At 46.7% G+C, this 17,589-nt stretch overlaps 1 protein-coding gene across 1 annotated transcript; it reads left to right on the top strand.

Annotated features, from left to right (window-relative positions):
- The first annotated feature begins 912 nt into the window (after positions 1-912).
- Positions 913-15,543, top strand: CA6 (carbonic anhydrase 6). Its single transcript, XM_025048531.1, has 8 exons — positions 913-991; positions 2,060-2,071; positions 3,023-3,190; positions 7,436-7,584; positions 8,261-8,353; positions 10,981-11,050; positions 13,127-13,284; positions 15,424-15,543. Exons 1-8 carry the CDS (start codon positions 913-915, stop codon positions 15,541-15,543), a joined length of 849 nt encoding a protein of 282 aa, XP_024904299.1.
- Positions 15,544-17,589: the final 2,046 nt, after the last annotated feature.

The following is a 17,589-nucleotide window of genomic DNA, read 5'->3' as shown; positions in this document are numbered from 1 at the left end:
CAGCATCTGGCCAGGGTGGCAAGCATCCCGCAGGAAAGCTGCTGCCCTTTGCCCGTGCCCTCTCTGAAGGGTATGAGAAATGCCAGCCTGTCAGCAGGTATCAACTCAAAAACTTCTCCTTCAGCTAAGTTCAAGGACTGTTTACCCAAGTGGGCAGAAGCGGATTAGGCAATCCGTTGATGTGACATGTTCCATTCGTTTGGGTGTGACCAAGTATACCGCAGCTGTCAGAACAAATGCATTTCTTGGGGAAACAGGGGTGACCAGGCCAGCCCGATGGGCCAGAGGCACACCTTGGGTGGTGGCTCATGAGCTGGGGCCCCAGGGTTAGTCACTGAATTTGGAGTGAGGATAGGAATGTGACGACCTTCAGTTAGGGTTCCATTTCATGCCCAAATGTGAGGGCAGGCCATTTCCCAAGGCGCCGTGGTGACTGGTGACAATTGCTGAGATGGGAAATACCAGGCAGAATCTGGCTAGGGATGGCAGACCCTGGGGGTGCCCCTCACCAGACCCCAGCGCTCCGCTGGCCAGGAGCAAGGACACAGGAAGTGCCACTAATCTAGGGAGGCCTCCCCATCCTGTTTCCCTCTGCCTTGGGCCTTTTCCCTTTCTGGTGTCACTTGTCCACAAAGGCTGCCCTTTGTGGCCCTTCAAGTGAGTTTTCATAAGTTAAGACATCAAACAACTAAACCCACGGGCCAATGGGATGTGGCCGCGCTGTCTGCGACCGGGCAAGCACACGCCCCCTCACCCGCGGGCCTGCTGAGAAGGGCCTTGTGTTCTTGTGTCAGTGGGCGCAGCGAGGGTGGGTCAGCCAGCCAGACCTGGCCACGGGCCATTGACGGTTTCTGAGCCTTTAAAAGAAGAGCTCCCCCGAGTCTGTCCCAACTGCAGACCTGCAGCGGCACCATGACCCCTCTGCTGACACTGCTGCCTCTGCTCCTCCTGGGGGCCGTGGCCCAGCAAGACTCCAAGTGGACGTACTCAGGTAAGCCCCCACTCGGGGGCCGCGAGTCCCCTTGTCACCTTCACCGTGAGGAAGGGAGCACCTCCCCCTTCCCGAGGGGCACGGCGAAGCCTGGCATTTCACGGGGTGCGAGGCCAGCCACCCACGATGGTGTGCCATTCCCAGGCTGGGGTCTACCCGTCTCAGGCTCCACGTCTTGGGGTGTACAGAGGATACACTGGACTCAGACCTCGATTAAGGAAAGGAAGAGCTAGCTGTCCCCTCCACAGGCCCCTGACGCCCTTGTAGCTTTTTGCTTTAAAACCCTTTCCGCCCGCGGTGCTGGTTTGGGAGCCCGCTCACTGCTCTGACGGCAAGGCCATTGCTCTCGGGGTCCGTGTAAGCGGGGAGTAGCTGGAGTCTTGCAGCGCGTGTGTGGGACTGGCGAGCGCGTTCTTCAGAGCCACGTGTGATACCTGGTTTAACCAGAACGTCTCGGCTTGCGGAGAACCCGGTGACCTTTACCTAGGCTCCAGGCTGCCATTGCATCGGGTGATTGCCACCGACCCGCTGACACTCAGATCTGTATGTCACCAAAACTCAACTTTTAAATGTGAGATTGGCGTTAAGCGTGCGTTCTGGCCCGCGTGTGAGCCATAGGCGGGAAGGCCACATTGGAAGACCACGTCTGAGGGGTTCGCACGCGAAGCAGCCCTTCCGTGTGGCAGCGGAGAGAGCTCCTGCCTGCGCCCCCTCTTCTCTGAGCTGCACCGGGGGACGGGGCCCCGGGGGTCAGAGCCGGGAAGGATGCTCACGTCTGCCGGCCGACACAGGAGCCAGGAGCGCTTGTGGTGCGGGGCCCCTCCGCACAGTCCTTCTGGCCTCGGCCACGGGAGAAGTGTACACTCAGGGTGGCTGTATGTCCTGTCGAGTAAAGGGCAACAGGATTAGGGACGTCGCAGGGAAGCTCAGAAAGTCGGGCTTCAGGGAGCAGGACGGCCGACTCTGGCCGACAGGGCCCACACGTGGTGGTGCCGGGCAGACCTGGGCTTCTGCTTCACGCGCCCGCTGGCCCCGGAGTGAGGGGCAGGAGGAGCGGATGCGGCTGAGACCAGGAGGTGGGTCTCTGGAAAGCCACCGGGGCCCGGGAGAACTTGGGCGGTAGTAGCTCCTGCAAGTGCCTTCCAGGAAGCCTTGAGGAACCCCTCAAGGCTGGCAGAGTCCTGGCCAAAGCCTTTTGATCCATGAAGGGACTGTGCTTGAGACCTTGGCCTTGATCCTGGCCTCTGCCTCCAAGAAAGAACTGTTCAAAAATTGGTTTGTATATTAAACAGAGAATAGAAGGGCAGAACTGACTTTCCTATTGGTTGCAAAGCTAAGAAGCTGCACGAGTCCCAGATACGAGCATCTCTCTTAAAACAAGCTGTGCCCGGGGGGAAGGAGAGCTTGGATTCCCTGTCACAGGCGGGAGAGACCAGGACCCACAGCTGTCTGGGGACCGAGTCACCCATGATCATGACTTGCTTTCATTAAAGTCATTTTTGATTAGTAAGATAAATTTCTTTACTTTGGACTTTACCGTACTGGGAACCAACTGAAAGGGGCTGGAGCAAGAACACAGGTGGGCGGTCCAGCCGCAGCGGGATGGAGGGGGAGCTGTGTTACTGTTGGAGGCTGGGAGGGAAAGGAGCTAAAGGCCCCTGAGTGCCACACCCAAGGAGCCCCCAGTACATTTATCAGCTGACAGTCACCCAAAGGGAAAACTAAAGCGATGCATCGAAGACTTTTATTGCTTTCAAAATACGTCGTGTTCTCAGAGCCAGTGGTTACAAGGGTACAGGTCGGGGTCAGCACCCAAGCCCAGACACCAGGGTCCGTGGCGTCGATTCAGATGCCCCTCCCGCCTCCTTCTGAGGCCCCACTTCCGCTTCCCAGACGGCAGACCTCTGGCCTTGAGCCTGGCATCCGGCCTGGCCCCGCCGGGCAGGCCTGCATCCTGAGTGAGCTGCTCGCAGGGAGGGCTCCTCCAGGCCCCCCCTCCAGCTGTGTCCCCTTGGCTCTCTCCTGTCTCAGATGAAGCGCACTGGTCCGAAAAGTACCCCGCCTGCGGGGGGAACAGACAGTCACCCATCAACTTGCAGGCGAGGAAGGTACGATACGACCCCTCGCTGAAGGCCCCGCACTTGACTGGCTACGAGGCCCAGGACGGCAAGTTCCTCATGACCAATGTTGGCCACACAGGTAAGGGGTGAGTCACAGGTTCTAACCAGGAGTGGCTGGTGGAGGATCCAGAATTCAGCCTGGGAGCTGGAGGCCGCCAACGTGATGCTTGACAGGTGTGCGGGCCTGGAAACCCAGAAGCTCTTTCAAAGGTGCCCGGCCTCTGTCTCGAGACTGGCACCTTCAGCCCCCACCACCTCTCCCAAGCTCACTCTGACCCTACCGGCGGCGGGAGAGTCAGCTGGCAGAGCCGCGGCGCCGAGAAGCCGCTTGGCCCACCTGCCTGCTCTCTCTGGCCCTGGTCCAATTTTCTGTTTTCTCTGTTGAGTGATGAGCCCCAAGTACCTGACCAGTAGGCCCAGTATTTCTCAGAGGTCTGAAAGAAGCTCTTGTTTTCTGTTCTGTCCTAGAAAGGGGGTGAAGGTCAGACAAGGAAAGCTGGATCTTGGGGAACCCCACTTCCAGTCCAGAAGCCTGGACTGGAAAATGGGAAAATCCATGCTTCATGTTTGCAGAACTTCCTGGAGGCTGGAAGCCTATTCCTTTGGGGTCTCCGCCCTGCCCCTCAGCATATCAAACATATTAGAAAGCACTCACACTTCACATTATTATTATTTTTTTTTATGTATTTTGGAAAAAAAATTTTTTTGCATTTTATTTTATTTTATTGTGTGAGTATACGGTACATTGGTTAGACATTTGGGAAATTTTTTAAAATAAAAATTAGCTTTTGAGGTTATTTGGCTACTCTTTACAATTGGCTATATGTTTTCAGCAAACTCCAAGCACATTCAGGAATTTTACTAAAGGAAAAAAAAAGAATCTACACATTTGGAAATCTAATGAAGTTTTCATGAATACTAAGTTCAACAATATGATGTAATTAAACATTTATTAATTTCGACTTGCAAGGTCCTTTTTTATAATTTAGAACCTAAGATATAAATATATATTTACATATTTCTATATTATATTATTATTAATAATTTAACAGATTTTATTTTTTAGAGCAGTTTTAGGTTCAGAACAAAATTGACTGGAAAGTATAGAAATCTCTCAAATGCCTCCTGCCCACTACACGCACGAGTTACCCCATTATAAACATCACTCATCAGAATGGTACCTTTTTGTTTTTTTCTTTGCCGAGAATGAACCTACATTGACACATCATCATCACCCAAAGTCCATAGTTTCCTGTAGGATTCACTCTCCGTGTTGTACATCCCATGGGTTGGACAAATGTATAATGACCTGTATGCATCATTATAATACCATGTACAGTGTTTTTACTGCCCTAATTATCCTCTGTGCTCTCCGTCCACCCCAAGCCCTGGCAATCACTCATCTTTTTCCTGTCTTCATAGTTTTGCCTTTTCTGGAATGTCTCATTAAGTGGAATCATACAGTATGTAACCTTTTCAGATTGGCAACTTTCACTTAGTAATATGCATTTAAGATTCCACCCTGTCCTTTCATGGCTTGATAGCTCATTTCTTTTTAGTGCTGAATAGTACTCCATTGTCTGGGTGGACCACAGTTTATTTGTCTATCACCGACTGAAGGACATCTTGGCTGCTTCCAAGTTTTGACAATTATAAATAAAACTGCTATAAACATCCATATGCAGATTTTTGTGTGGACATAAATTTTCACCTCCATTGGGTAAAATACCAAGGATTTTGAATGGTATAGTAAGAGTATATTTAATTTTATAAGAAACTTCAAACCATCTTCCAAAGTGGCTGCACCATTTTGCATTCCCACCAGCAGTGAGTAAGAACTCCTGTTGCTGCCCAGCCTCTCCAGCATTTGGTATTGTCAGTGCACCTGATTTTTGGCCATTTTAATAGGTGTGGAGTGGTGTCTCTTTGTTGTTTTAATTTGTATTTCCCTGGTGACACATGATGCAGAGCATCTCTTCATATGTTTATTTGCCATCTGTGTATCTTCTCTGATGAGGTGTCTGTAAGGTCTCTGGCCCATTTTCAAACTGGGTTCTTTGTTCTCTTATTATTGAATTTTAAGAGTTCCTCGTATATTCTGGGTAACGGCCCTTTATCAGATGTGTAATTTGCAAATATTTCCTTTCAGTCCGTGGCTTGTCTTCTAATTCTTTCGATACCATCTTTTGCAGAACAGAAGTTTTTCCTTTTAACATACTCTATTTGATCAATTCCTCCTTTCACGGATTGTGTCTTTAGTGTATCTAACAAGGCATCGCCATACCCAAGGTCATCTAGATTTCCTCCTACGTTATCTTCTAGAAATTTTATAGGTTTGCATTTCACACTTAGGCCTGTGTTCCATTTTGAGTTAATTTTGGTGAAGGATGTATGGTCTGTATCTAGATTTATTCTCTTGCATGCGGACATCCAGTTGTTCGAGCACCATTTGTTGAAGAGACTCCATCGCGTTGCCTCTGCTCCTTTGTTAGAGATCGGTTGAGTATATTTGTGGGGTCTGTTTCCAGGCTCTCATTCTGTCCCACTGATCTATTTGTCTATTCTTTTACCGGCATCACGCTGTCTGGATTACTGTAGTCGGGTTGTAACAGTCCTCCAACTTTGTTCTTCTCCTTCGGTAGTATTGTGTTAGCTATTCTGGGGCTTTTGCCTCTTCGTTTAAACTTTAGAATTCTTTTATTTATGTCAACAAAATAACTTGCTGAGATTTTGACTGGGATTGCATCGACTCTACAGATCAAGTTGAGATGAACTGACATCTTGACAATATTGAGTCTCGCTATCCAGGAACGTGGAATGTCTCCATTTATGGAGTAATTTTTTTTATATCTTTCATCAGAGTTTTATAGTTTTCCTCATATACATCTTGTACATATTTTGTTTGGTTTATACCTATGTATTTAATTTTTGGGGGTGCTGATGTAAATGGTATTATGTTTTTCATTTCAAATTCTACTTTATATTTTTATGTGCCCCATTTTTATTATTAGATTAAACAGACACAAAATTACATTTTAATAAAAAGAAATTGAAAACATACGGAGGTATTGAAACAAATTACCACAAGAGTTTCTAAAGCTTATTCTCAATTTCTCTATTTTATTGTAGACTAGTATCAGTTGCTGGACTGTTAGTATACGTATTGTTAATTCTCCCAAAGATATATCATAGGCTCCAGAAAAACATAAAGGCCCGAGGTTCTGGGCTTCTAGTGTTCAGTGAGAAAAACGCTACTGTTCTCTCGATAGGTGCCATCAACCCCCCTCCCTTTGTTAGTTTCCTTGAGAGGCGGGGCCATGTCTCATTCTATCCCAGAGCCTGGCCCAGGGCCTGGCCTAGGTGAGACGCATTCAAGGGGACGAGACCTGCGTTTGAAAGGATAGACCCCCAGAGAGGCACTCAGGAGTGACGCAGTCCTGAGCAGGTCTGGATCTGTGACGGCTGCAGCAGCGAGGCTGGTTCCGCTTTTTTTTTTTTTTTTAATCTCTTATTTTGAAATAGTTTTAGACTAGAAAAATTGCAAAAATAGAACAGAGAATTCCCATACACTTTTACCCCACTTCCCCTAATATTAACATCTTTCCATCCTATAACCATACTACATTGGAACAACACAATCCACTACGCTATAGACCTCGTGCGAACTTCATTCCTTTCTCGTTGATGTTCTTCTTCTGGTCCAGGATCTAACCTGAGATCCCGCATCACACTTTCCTTCCTGTCTCCTCCGTCTCCTCCAGTTGGGGTCAGTTCCTCTCTTTCTTGGACGTTCACAACCTTGATTCCATGGTGTCACAACCTAGGAGGCTACACGGGGTGAGGGTTTTAACCACACGTGAGGAACATAGCGACCTCACCCTGGCCTTACAAACAGTGCTCACTCTGGGTAGTAAAAGTCATCAAAATAGTCTCAAGAGGCCCCGCTTCCTATTCCTACACTGTGGGAAAATTCTAAAGTGGCCAGAGGTGGAGATTGGAATCCTGGTTTCCACACCCATTGGCCATATCTTTTCAGATCCTTGACCTGCCCCTTTGCGGTCCTGTCCTTTTTGTTCTGGGTGGGAAGGTGTGTGCTTTGGGAGAGGCACCTGCCCAGCCCAGCTTACTCAGTGCCCGGTCCCCAGCACACTCTGTGTGTCAGGTGCCTCCCCTCGTTGGTGATCCTGCTCATGGCACTCGAAGCCAGTCTGCAGTGCCAGCCTGCCTGGGGAGGAGGCAGGTGACCAGGAAGGCTGCCTAACCGGGAGGCCTGACTGGTCCACGCCAACCTGCAGCACCCTTTGCCCCTTGTCTTCTCTTCTAGTGATGATCAGCCTGCCCTCCTCCATGCGCATGGTGGCCCCCGATGGCACCGAGTACAAAGCCCTGCAGATGCACTTCCACTGGGGTGGCGCGTCCTCCGAGATCAGTGGCTCTGAGCACACCATCGAAGGGATCAGATATGCGACAGAGGTACCTCGAGGACCCCGACCAGGTCCTCTGTCCTTCAAACCCTAGAGTCACTTTTCTTATTAAAACAACTGAAAAGACTTCGTGCGGTGGTGACAGTATTTTTTACTACCTTCGCAGCTATCACCGCTCTGTGCCGGGGGTTCAGGCAGGGTCCCCGTCCTTACAGAAGTCATAGCAAGGCAGGAGTTTACAGCCCACACAGTGGGGCAACATGTCTTCAGTTTCAGCTGGATTTCTATGCGTTAGATTTTCTGGGTTCCTCTCTTGCTTAGATTCGTCCTTAGGGTGACCATGGGTTTATGGTGGCCTCCTGGGGCAAAATGGCTCATGTCGCCACAGAGACCTCAGGAGAGCCCAGTGGCCTCATATGATCCCTCTGGATCCCACCAGCTTGTCTGCTTGGAGGGAGGTGGGGTCAGGAAAATGCCCTGGAATTGCCATTGTTCCAGAGTCCCCCTTGTGCCCTTTCCAGTTTGGAGAACTTTTCCAGTTTGGAGGACTTTCTTCCAGTCTGGAGATCTCACAGCTTAGATGGAGGGAAATGGAGGTGGGAGCTGTTTGTGTGGGACGGTCTGAGGCTCAGATGCAGCATCGTTGTTTTCTTCCTTTCCTGAAAACCTGAAGCATCCGAAGTCTCCTCGAATTGCCCTTGACTTACCTTTTCTTGCCCCCACAGATTCACATCGTGCACTACAATTCTAAATACAGTAGCTTCGATGTAGCCCAAAATGCACCAGATGGCTTGGCTGCGCTGGCAGTCCTCATTGAGGTAGGCTGAAACTATGCAGGCAAGGTTATAGATTGACATCCACTCTAGGCATCAAAAGTAGACGAGGGTCTTCCTTCCTGTCCCTCCTCATTCGTTCCCGAGGTCACAATTCCAGAGAAGAACGATGTAAGCTTCCCAAGAGGTGGAAAGTAAAAGGTGAGATCAACTTGAGAAGTGGATGAACTTTAAATATACTTCTCAACCTTCACCCAGATTCATCAGCAGAGGCTGCAAAAAGGGCTTCGGGGGTTTGAGCATAACCTCTGCTGAAAGTATTGACTGACGACAAAACAATGCTGACCCTAGTTTTGGCCCCTAGGAATCCAGGCTAAAAAATAAAAACTATATTTAAGAACTAAGCAGAGACAGAGACACTTAGATATAGAGAAAGAAAGGCCATGTGATGATGGAGGCAGAGATTAGAGCTGCTATCCACAGAACAGCAAGGATTGCTCGCAACAACCAGAAGCTAGGAATAGGCAAAGAGAGATCTTTCCTGGAGCCTTCAGAGAGAGAATGGCCCTGATGACATCTTCATTTCAGACTTCTAGCCTCCAGAACTATGAGAGAAGAAATTTCTGTTGTTTTAAGAAAAGCAACAGATAAATAAATTGAGTAGAGCTGAGATATCAGCTGCTACATAGTGCTGTGGAGACACATCCTGCAGATGAAGCACTGGCAAATCACTAAGCAGACAGACAGGCAGATAGACAGACACACCCAGGGCAAGTATAAAAATCCAGATTTGCTACCATTTATTACTTAAAATGTCCAGTTTTCAACAAAAAGTTGGGCACACAAAGAAATAGGAAAGTGTGATCCATATTTAGGAGAATAAAAGCAGTCAATAGAAACTGACTCTGAGTGGACCCAGAGTGATTAGCAGACAGTACTTTAAAACGACTATCGTGAATGTGTTCAAAGGATTAAAAGAAACTGTCTTCAAAGAATTAAAGGAAAATGTGATGACAATGATCCAAAAAGGGAGCTTCCTTCCTGTCCCTCTTTATATTGAGAGAAATGGAAACTATAAAAATGCACGAAATAGAAAGGCTAGAGCTGAAAAGTATAATAAACAAAATGAAAAAATTCTGCTCAAAGCAGATTTGAGGCAACATAAGAGAGAATCAGTGTATTTAAAGATATATCAAATAAATTATTCAATCTGAAGAGCACAGAAAAAAGACTGAACAAAAATGAACATAGCCTTAGAGACTCATGGGGACAAGATCACATATCCCAACATATATGTAATGGGAATCCCAGAAGGAGAGGAGAGAGAGAAAGTGGCAGAAAAAATGTTGAAGAAACAATGGCCAAAAATTTTCCAAATTTGATGAAAAATGTTAATTTACTGGTCCAAGAAACTCAACGAACTCCATGTTTGATAAACATCTAGACATATCAAAGTTGAATTGCTAACAGCATCAAGAGAAAAAGAATTCATTTTATATACAAAGTGACAGTATGATTGATGGCTGACTTCTCATTAAAAAGTCATCAGAAGGTGGTGGAATGGCTGTCAGCCAAGAAGCCCACATCCAACTAAACCACCCTTCGAAAATGAGGTGACATAAAGACGTTCCCAGATAGACAAAAACTGAGAAAATTGCTATCGAATCTGTCTTATAAGAAATATTTAATGAAATCCTGGCTAAAAGGAGATGACACCAGGCAGTAACTCAAATCCACAGAAAGAAATGAAGAGTGCCAGAAATGGTGAATAAACGGGTAAATATGAAAGACTGTATACATATTTTTTGTTCAAAAAAAATCCATAAGATTGCTTAAAACAATAATAATATCACTGTATTATTGAGTTTATAATATATGTAGATGGAATTATATATGACAAAAAATAGAAGAAAAGATAGGGAAGAATAGAGCTATAGTAGAGCAAAGTTGCTGCATTTTACTGAGATTAAGTTAGTATCAACCCAACATCAATTGTGATAAGTTGTATATTATACCCACTGGAGCAATCACTAAGAGAATAACTAAATGTGGTTAAACAGTAAACTACAAGTATTTGTTTAACATAAAAGGTGGAACAGAGGAACAAAAAAAAGACATGACATATTTAGAAAACAAATAGCAAATGGCAGTTATAAATCCGAGAAATCTGAGTTCATACGCAATGGAAGAAGCATTGGATCAACACCACTGACTGAAAAGAACCATTGAAAATAGACTGTTTTCACCAAAAGCAACTTCTCTGACTTTTGAAAGGTCGACATGCATATAGATAGATAGATAGATAGATAGATAGATAGATAGATAGATAGATAGATAGATCGATCTTTCCTCCTCCCAGCCAGGTCTTGACAGGGTCACTGGGGATATTTTAACAGTGGCTTTTGCCCATTCCCTGAGCATGTCACCGATTACCAAGAAGCTGCCCAAATGCTTCAGATCGTGTCTCCCTGGAAGAGACTGGTGAGCCCAGGCAGCTGGTAGCAAAGAACATCCAGATTGTCCCCTCAGCACAACGAGGGCATGGATAGTGACCTCCTTCTAGCCCTTGTGGCTCTGCCCAATCTGCCAGAACACCAAACAGATGGATTCATGGGGACAGAGCCAGAGGTTTCTTCCCCAGTTGACTTAACGGCTCGATGTTTCTCCTGCAGGTCAATGACTATGCTGAAAACACTTATTTCAGCAACTTTATTTCTCACTTGGAAAACGTCAGGTATCCAGGTAAGGGGAGCCAACAGTGGCTGCGGGAGGGAAGGAGAATGAGTGTGAGCATAAGGTGGGGACAGAAGGTGGGGACAGGAGGGCAGGCAAGGGTGGCACTGGCGGGGAGAACGGCGGATGAGCCCGTTAGGGGCGCGTCCCTCTGTGGGAGGGGTCCTGTTCCAGCGGTTCCTGCTCTTGGCTTAGGCCTTGAACACCTCCGAGAAACCTGATCATAGACTCTACCTGCTGATTGCCACGATTGGAACTTCTGGATGGCCAGAGTCCCATTAACTAGAGATATCCTCACTTAAGTGACTGTCACCTTTGGCCCCAGCTGGCATGATGATCCTGGTCGCTGGAGAGAGAGATTCTCCTTGGCTTCAAGCTGAGAAGACTCTCAAGAGTGAAGCCCCCATCATCATGCCTGGACACAAAGACACGGAGGATCGGGGCTGGTCTCCCTTCCCACTGCCGAGTTCCTGTCAGAGCGATTGTCTGCTCCCATAGTCAACCCTTGACCTTGAGCAACACCCGTGTCAGCCTCGAGGCCTTGGTTTTGTGCATCCCACTTTGGCCTCATCTCCCAGACTCCAGCCCCCTGACTTCTGTCTTTACCCCTTCCCCAGTTCTCCTGACCTCTAATGCACGGGCCTCCGTGTTCTCTCTACTGCGCAGGCCTCGTGCCCTTCATCTCTCTTTCCTTAGCTTAGGGTTCACATGCTCACCAGCCATCGTTCTGACATGCCCGGATAAACACCCTCCATGGCCTCACCCTGCAAAGCCCCAGACCGTCTCCCACCTGCTCAGAGCCTGTAGCCAAATGGCTGAATGTGGCTAGACAGAAACACAGACATCTAACTGATATTTTTATTCCTAGCTATGAATGTCAATAAGTACTAATGCTGCCTGGAAATCCTGAAATACTCCTCTGGGTGTCTGCTTTTCCCCCTCTCCAAAATTATTCCTTAACATTTTCCCCTCTTTCCTGCAGCCCCTTTGCCCTGGCCTCTGCTTCTCCCTTGGAGCAGATGTCTTGCATCCCACTTCATCAAGAAGGAACTCACTCAGCTTCTTAACATGCCGGCACCTGACCAAACTCCACGTCGCCTCCTCCGTTACCACGGAGAAAAAGTCCTTCTCCTGTCCAAGACAGCCCTGCCTGCGACCCCGCCCCTTCTCATCCTCGGCCTTTTCTCCTGCCCCTCCCGCCTCTCTCCTGCAGCACTGATTTCTTCCTCTTCATTGAATCTTTCTGCTTAGCACACAATTCTGCTCTAATATCTGCCCCCTCAACACACAAACAAAAGTATCTCTTGGCCCCATCGTTCCCCCTGCTTCCTCCATGTTGCTTTGATAGTCTCAAGCTGAGCTCAGGGGCCCAGCAACACTGATGTGAATGAAAGAACCGTCTAGACGCAGCGATGGGTGCAGGCGCTCGGAGGTTTGAGATGCCCCCCGTCCGTCCCTCTCCTGCCCCTGCCTGTGGCTGCGCTCGGTTCCCAGTGGGCGTGGCAGGAAGAGTTTTGGACCAGATGCCTGAGCCTAGGCCCCCGCTTGGTTCTGATTCTGCCTTTCTAATCTCTGTACTCACTTCTAAATGAGCTCGAACCAAGGAGTGTTGTTCTTTCTTTGAGGGCACTTACCCAGAAGCCCGCAGGAGTCATAATTGGTTTGTTAAACTTATCATAAGACGTATCCTCAGCCTGACAGTGACAATGATGAGATGACAGTCACACTCACAAGTACTTTCCTGTGTGCTGGGTCAATGTATTTGACAAACCCGTTCCCCTTTACCCTCGCAGCAACCCTACTGATTATTCCCATTTCGCAGATGAGGAAGGAGCCTCATGGGAGAGAGTGTCTGGCCAGCCACTCGGTGGGAGGGTGCAGTACCTGAGCAGGTCTCTCCCCAAAGTCTTCACTCTTCACCACTCCCAGGAAGCGGCAAACTGGAGAGATATGTCTCAATAATCGGCTTCCATGTTCTTCTGCTTAAGTCAGCGGAACGGAATGTGGTGAGGTCAAGACTGAGCTGTCTTCTCGAGGGGCAGCGGCTGTTCCTAACATCCCTTTATCTCTTGTTCCCTCTGTTAGGACAAAGCACGGTTCTGAACAGGCTTGACCTTCAGGACATGCTGCCCAAAAACCTTCACGACCACTACAGCTACAAGGGGTCCATCTCAACTCCTCCCTGTACCGAGAACGTGCACTGGTTTGTGCTGGCAGATCCCATCAAGCTCTCCAAGGCACAGGTAATGCATGGTGTCACTTCACCGAAGTCCCCCCTTTTGACTTCCTGGTTAACAAGAGCACTCCCCCAAATCTCACCTAATGCCGACACCTGGGCTCCCGTGGTGTTTTCCACGTGCATGGCTGCTTTGCCTCACCTACGCTGCTGTGGGCGATCTTACCAGTGCTGTGGCAGGGATGGGCAAACGGGCATCGGGGACCTGAGGAACCATCGCTGATGTAGCAAAAGGACGGAACTCCAGGTCGGAGGGGAAGAGTTGAGCGCTGCTCTTGTTGTCCCTGTCTAGGCCCTTGACATGCAAAACCCTGTCCTCGTGGAGCTTCCATTCTAACTTCATAAACGGACGTACGCAAGAAGGATAGCTTCACATTGAGCTCTTTACGTGCTAAAATACCTGTAGCCCTTTGAGGAGATGAGCTGTATCAATCATCTTTTGTCCTCCAGCATAATACATAAATATTTGTTGAGTTAGACAAAGCAGGGGTCCCCAGCTCCCGGGCCGTGGACTGGTGTTGGTCTGTGACAGCAGGCCGCACAGCAGGAAGTGAGTGGCGGGCGAGTGAGTGAAGCTTCGTCTGTATCTGCAGCTGCTCCCAGGCACCAGCATCACCGCCTCAGCTCCGCCTCAGATCATCAGGGGTTAGATTCTCATAGGATCACCGGTCCCTGGTGCCACACAGGTTGGGGACCACCGAGATAAAGGACAAATGCAGTGAGGTTGCAAAGCAAAGCCGATGTTTACTTCTGGGTGATGTTCTTCTTCAGAAACAGATATTTCTTTTCCTACTCCAGGAAAAGGTGGAAAGCCCCCTAGTCAAGGATACATACACAGAGAAATGTTCGAACCAAGTTGGAAGTGCCCCCAGATACCTAGCAGAAGCAAATGTAAATTATCTCTGGAAAAATGCACCTTAAATCCAGATATTGAAGAATTTCCACAAGTAAAGTTATTTGAAATTAGCTCGATTTAAAAAAATTACAAAATACCCAAGAGAAAAGACACTATGAGTAAATATCAACAGAATCAAACCTACAAAGATTTCAGATAGTGAAATTATCAATTAATATAAAATAAGAATGTTTAATATGTATAAAATGTATAATATGTATAATTAAATATATTTAGTATATTTAATATGTATAAGAGCTTTCAATATGAGAAAAGAATAAATAAAGTATAAAAATGACCAAATAGACTTGGAAAAACACTATATAGAATTTCTAGAAATGAAAAGATAGTAACTGAAATTAACAACTCAGTAAATGAGTTTAATAGCATGTTAGATACAGTTCAAAAAAGAATTGGTAAACTGGAAGACAGAGCTGAGAAAATTATCTAAAATGCAGCACAAAGAGAAAAAGAGATGGAAATAGAAAAAGGAAGAAAGGAGACATAGAGAATATAGCGGGAAGGTTCAACAAGTGTCTAATTGAAATTCTAGGGGAAGAGAGGTAGCGTAGAGAAGAGGTACAATTTGAGAAACATTGGCTGACAATTTTCCAGAAGAGTTGAAAGATACCAAGTCATATATTCAGTAAGCCCAATGAGGCAATGTAAATTAAAGATAAAAATCCACATTAAACACATCACAGTGAAACCACAAAACATCAAAGACAAAGAAAAGATTTAAAAATCAGCTACAGGGGAAAAACAAATGATTGTGAAAAGCGTACTATTAGACAGAGAGCTGATTCAGCACAGCAACAATGAAAGCCAGAAAGCCATGGAATCATATTTTCAAAGCACCTGCCTCTTCACCTGTGATGGAGCGCACCCTCATTCTGCTGATCTAGAATTGTGCACGCAGCAAACATTTCTTTCAAGGATATAGACAAAATTCAGATATTTTCAGAAAAATGAAAATTGAGCTTGCTACTTGACATATCTCTGTTTACTTCTTTCTTTCCTTTCTGCTCAGAGAAAAAGATTAAATGAGATGTTTGGAAGAATAAATAGAAGAATGAATGGATGAATAAATGCATGCTCTGAAATGTGCTCTGCCTGGCCCATAGCACCCAGAACCTCCTGAGGATTTGTGATCTCACAACGAAATCCAAGATCTAGTTCAATTTCTAATGAAACCTTTTAAAACCACCCAGTGCCTCTTCCCCTCCATAATTCACTTCGTGTTGCCTGCAGATCTGGAAGCTGGAGAACTCCCTGCTGAATCACCAAAACAAGATCCTCCAGAACAATTACCGTCTAACCCAGCCCGTAAACGGCAGGGTGGTGAAAGCCAATTTCAAAAAATCACCCTGATCACTGTGAGTAAGAGCGACACCCATTTATTCTTCACGATTTGTGGACTCCTGTTTTCTTCTTCTTTCTCTGGGTAAATCCATCTCTTCTGGCATTAGAAAGAGAGGGGAACCATCTAAACAGCAGGAGACTCAGAAAGACCAATCTGAGCAGGGCTCGGGTGATGGGGATGACACGTTTCCCCAGTCCTGGCAGTGATGTCGGTGAGTAGAACAGAGAGGCCATCAAGGATGGGTGACTGTATGATATATTACCTACCTGGTCTTGGCCAAAAATAATAGGAGAAACAAGACGTCAGCTTTTGGAAAAAAAGATGTTCCGATGCTCCTCGAAGAGCGTAGGCTCAAGTTAACCTTATTTAATCCAATTCACATCAGTCTCCACACATTTTCATCTTGGTCTGTCTGTACTACGAGCCCACCCCCAACTCCAGTACATTCCCTCAAGGTGTAGTTAACCAGACCATGTGTCCTTTACTATATTTTTGGGGGGATCGAGCCCGGACACCAGGGCACTGGAAGTAAGTAGAGGCAGTCCAGCTTCCCCTGGAATTATGAACCCATTGGGTCGGGTTCCAACACCTCCTTTCTGTGGTTGCAAGGATGTAAATATTCTGTAGTTCTCCCATCTTCATTTTTTGCCTGCTTCTTCGTCAACTTGTAGTGAACCATACGCATTCCCTGAATTTATTGTCTTTACGATGTATTTCTATCAACCATTCTTGACACCTTTGCATCCTCTAACACAATAGAATGGCTCACCAATCAATATTACCCCAGCTTTATATGTATTTTTCAAGATTTTTAAGTGTCTGTGCATACTCCAGCCCCCTCACAACAAAATAAAGGCCATTTGTGCTTTCTCCCCATCTTTCCTGGCTCATTGATTGTTCTCTCTTGCATGAGGTTTCTCCTCCAATACAATACTAAGAGAGAAAAATGATACCAGCTATAATTATCCCCATATACTATATATGATATTAACAGTAACAATTCCTTTTCTCAAAGGGTGACACCTGTTGGATTTCTGATTAAAACAGCGGAAACTATCATCCATGAAAATGAAGTAAGATGGTTTAAATGTGTGAGAAGAGGTATGAGTTAGACACACTGATGGAAATTGATTGAAACAGAAATTTAAGGGCTAATTATCCTCCCCTCCAGTCATGCACATTGATCTTTCTAAATCATAAACCAGCCTAAACTCTGTAGCGTTTAGATGCAATAAATTACTTTGCAAATTCATCATTTAAGAATTTCTCTTTTCTATTCCTTTGTACCACTTCAAATAATCCTTTCTTGCCCTACCCCAAGGGACCCAGGTGATGGGACAGAGATCAAGGTGGGAGGTATTTTTAGGACCGAGATGAAGAAAAAAGCAGTATTAATCAGCTGAAAGCATGAGCTAGTACAGGAAGAGATGACCTTCCCCTGAGCCCACGCCCTGCCCTGTATCTGGAAAATTCTGTGTGTCCAGCTGTGGTTTGATCAACTGGGACAAGGTTGAGAAGTACCCAGCAGAATGGCCATTATTTGTATTGGTCGGTTACATGTATCCTTCATCGAGGCCCCATCCTTAACCCACGCTTCACCTGCCTCTTCACCTGTGATGGAGCGCACCCTCATCCTGATGAATTCCTGGATCTCCTGTCATTACTACCTTTGCTCTTCCGTCTTGTTATTCAGCGTGTCCAAAGCACTTTCACGTCTGACTTCATTCGCCCCTCAAGGCGATTCTCAATGAAGCAGCATCATCCCCAGTTTACAGACAAAGAAAGCAAGAGGCAGGAAGGCCGGCTGACTTGCCTAAGATCTCTCAGGCAGTAGACAAGAAGGCCAGGGTCTGAACCCTGGTCTTCTGTATCCCAGTTCTTTGAACTACAAAGGGCTTCCTTTTCGTTCATTCGGCAAGCTTTGGAAAGCACCTGCTACGTGCCAGACGTGGGGCTAAGGACTGGGGTATGGAGATGGGTGTAGAGCTCAAGGCCAGCAAGCAGCACAGACATTTAAATAACCGATTGCCCTACCGTGGGGAGAACAACTGTTT

This window comes from Pteropus alecto, unplaced genomic scaffold (genome assembly GCF_000325575.1).
Source record: "Pteropus alecto unplaced genomic scaffold, ASM32557v1 scaffold125, whole genome shotgun sequence".
Lineage (NCBI taxonomy): Eukaryota > Metazoa > Chordata > Mammalia > Chiroptera > Pteropodidae > Pteropus > Pteropus alecto.
The sequence above is the reverse complement of the archived record's forward strand: the minus strand, read 5'-3'. Positions and strand labels throughout refer to the sequence as shown.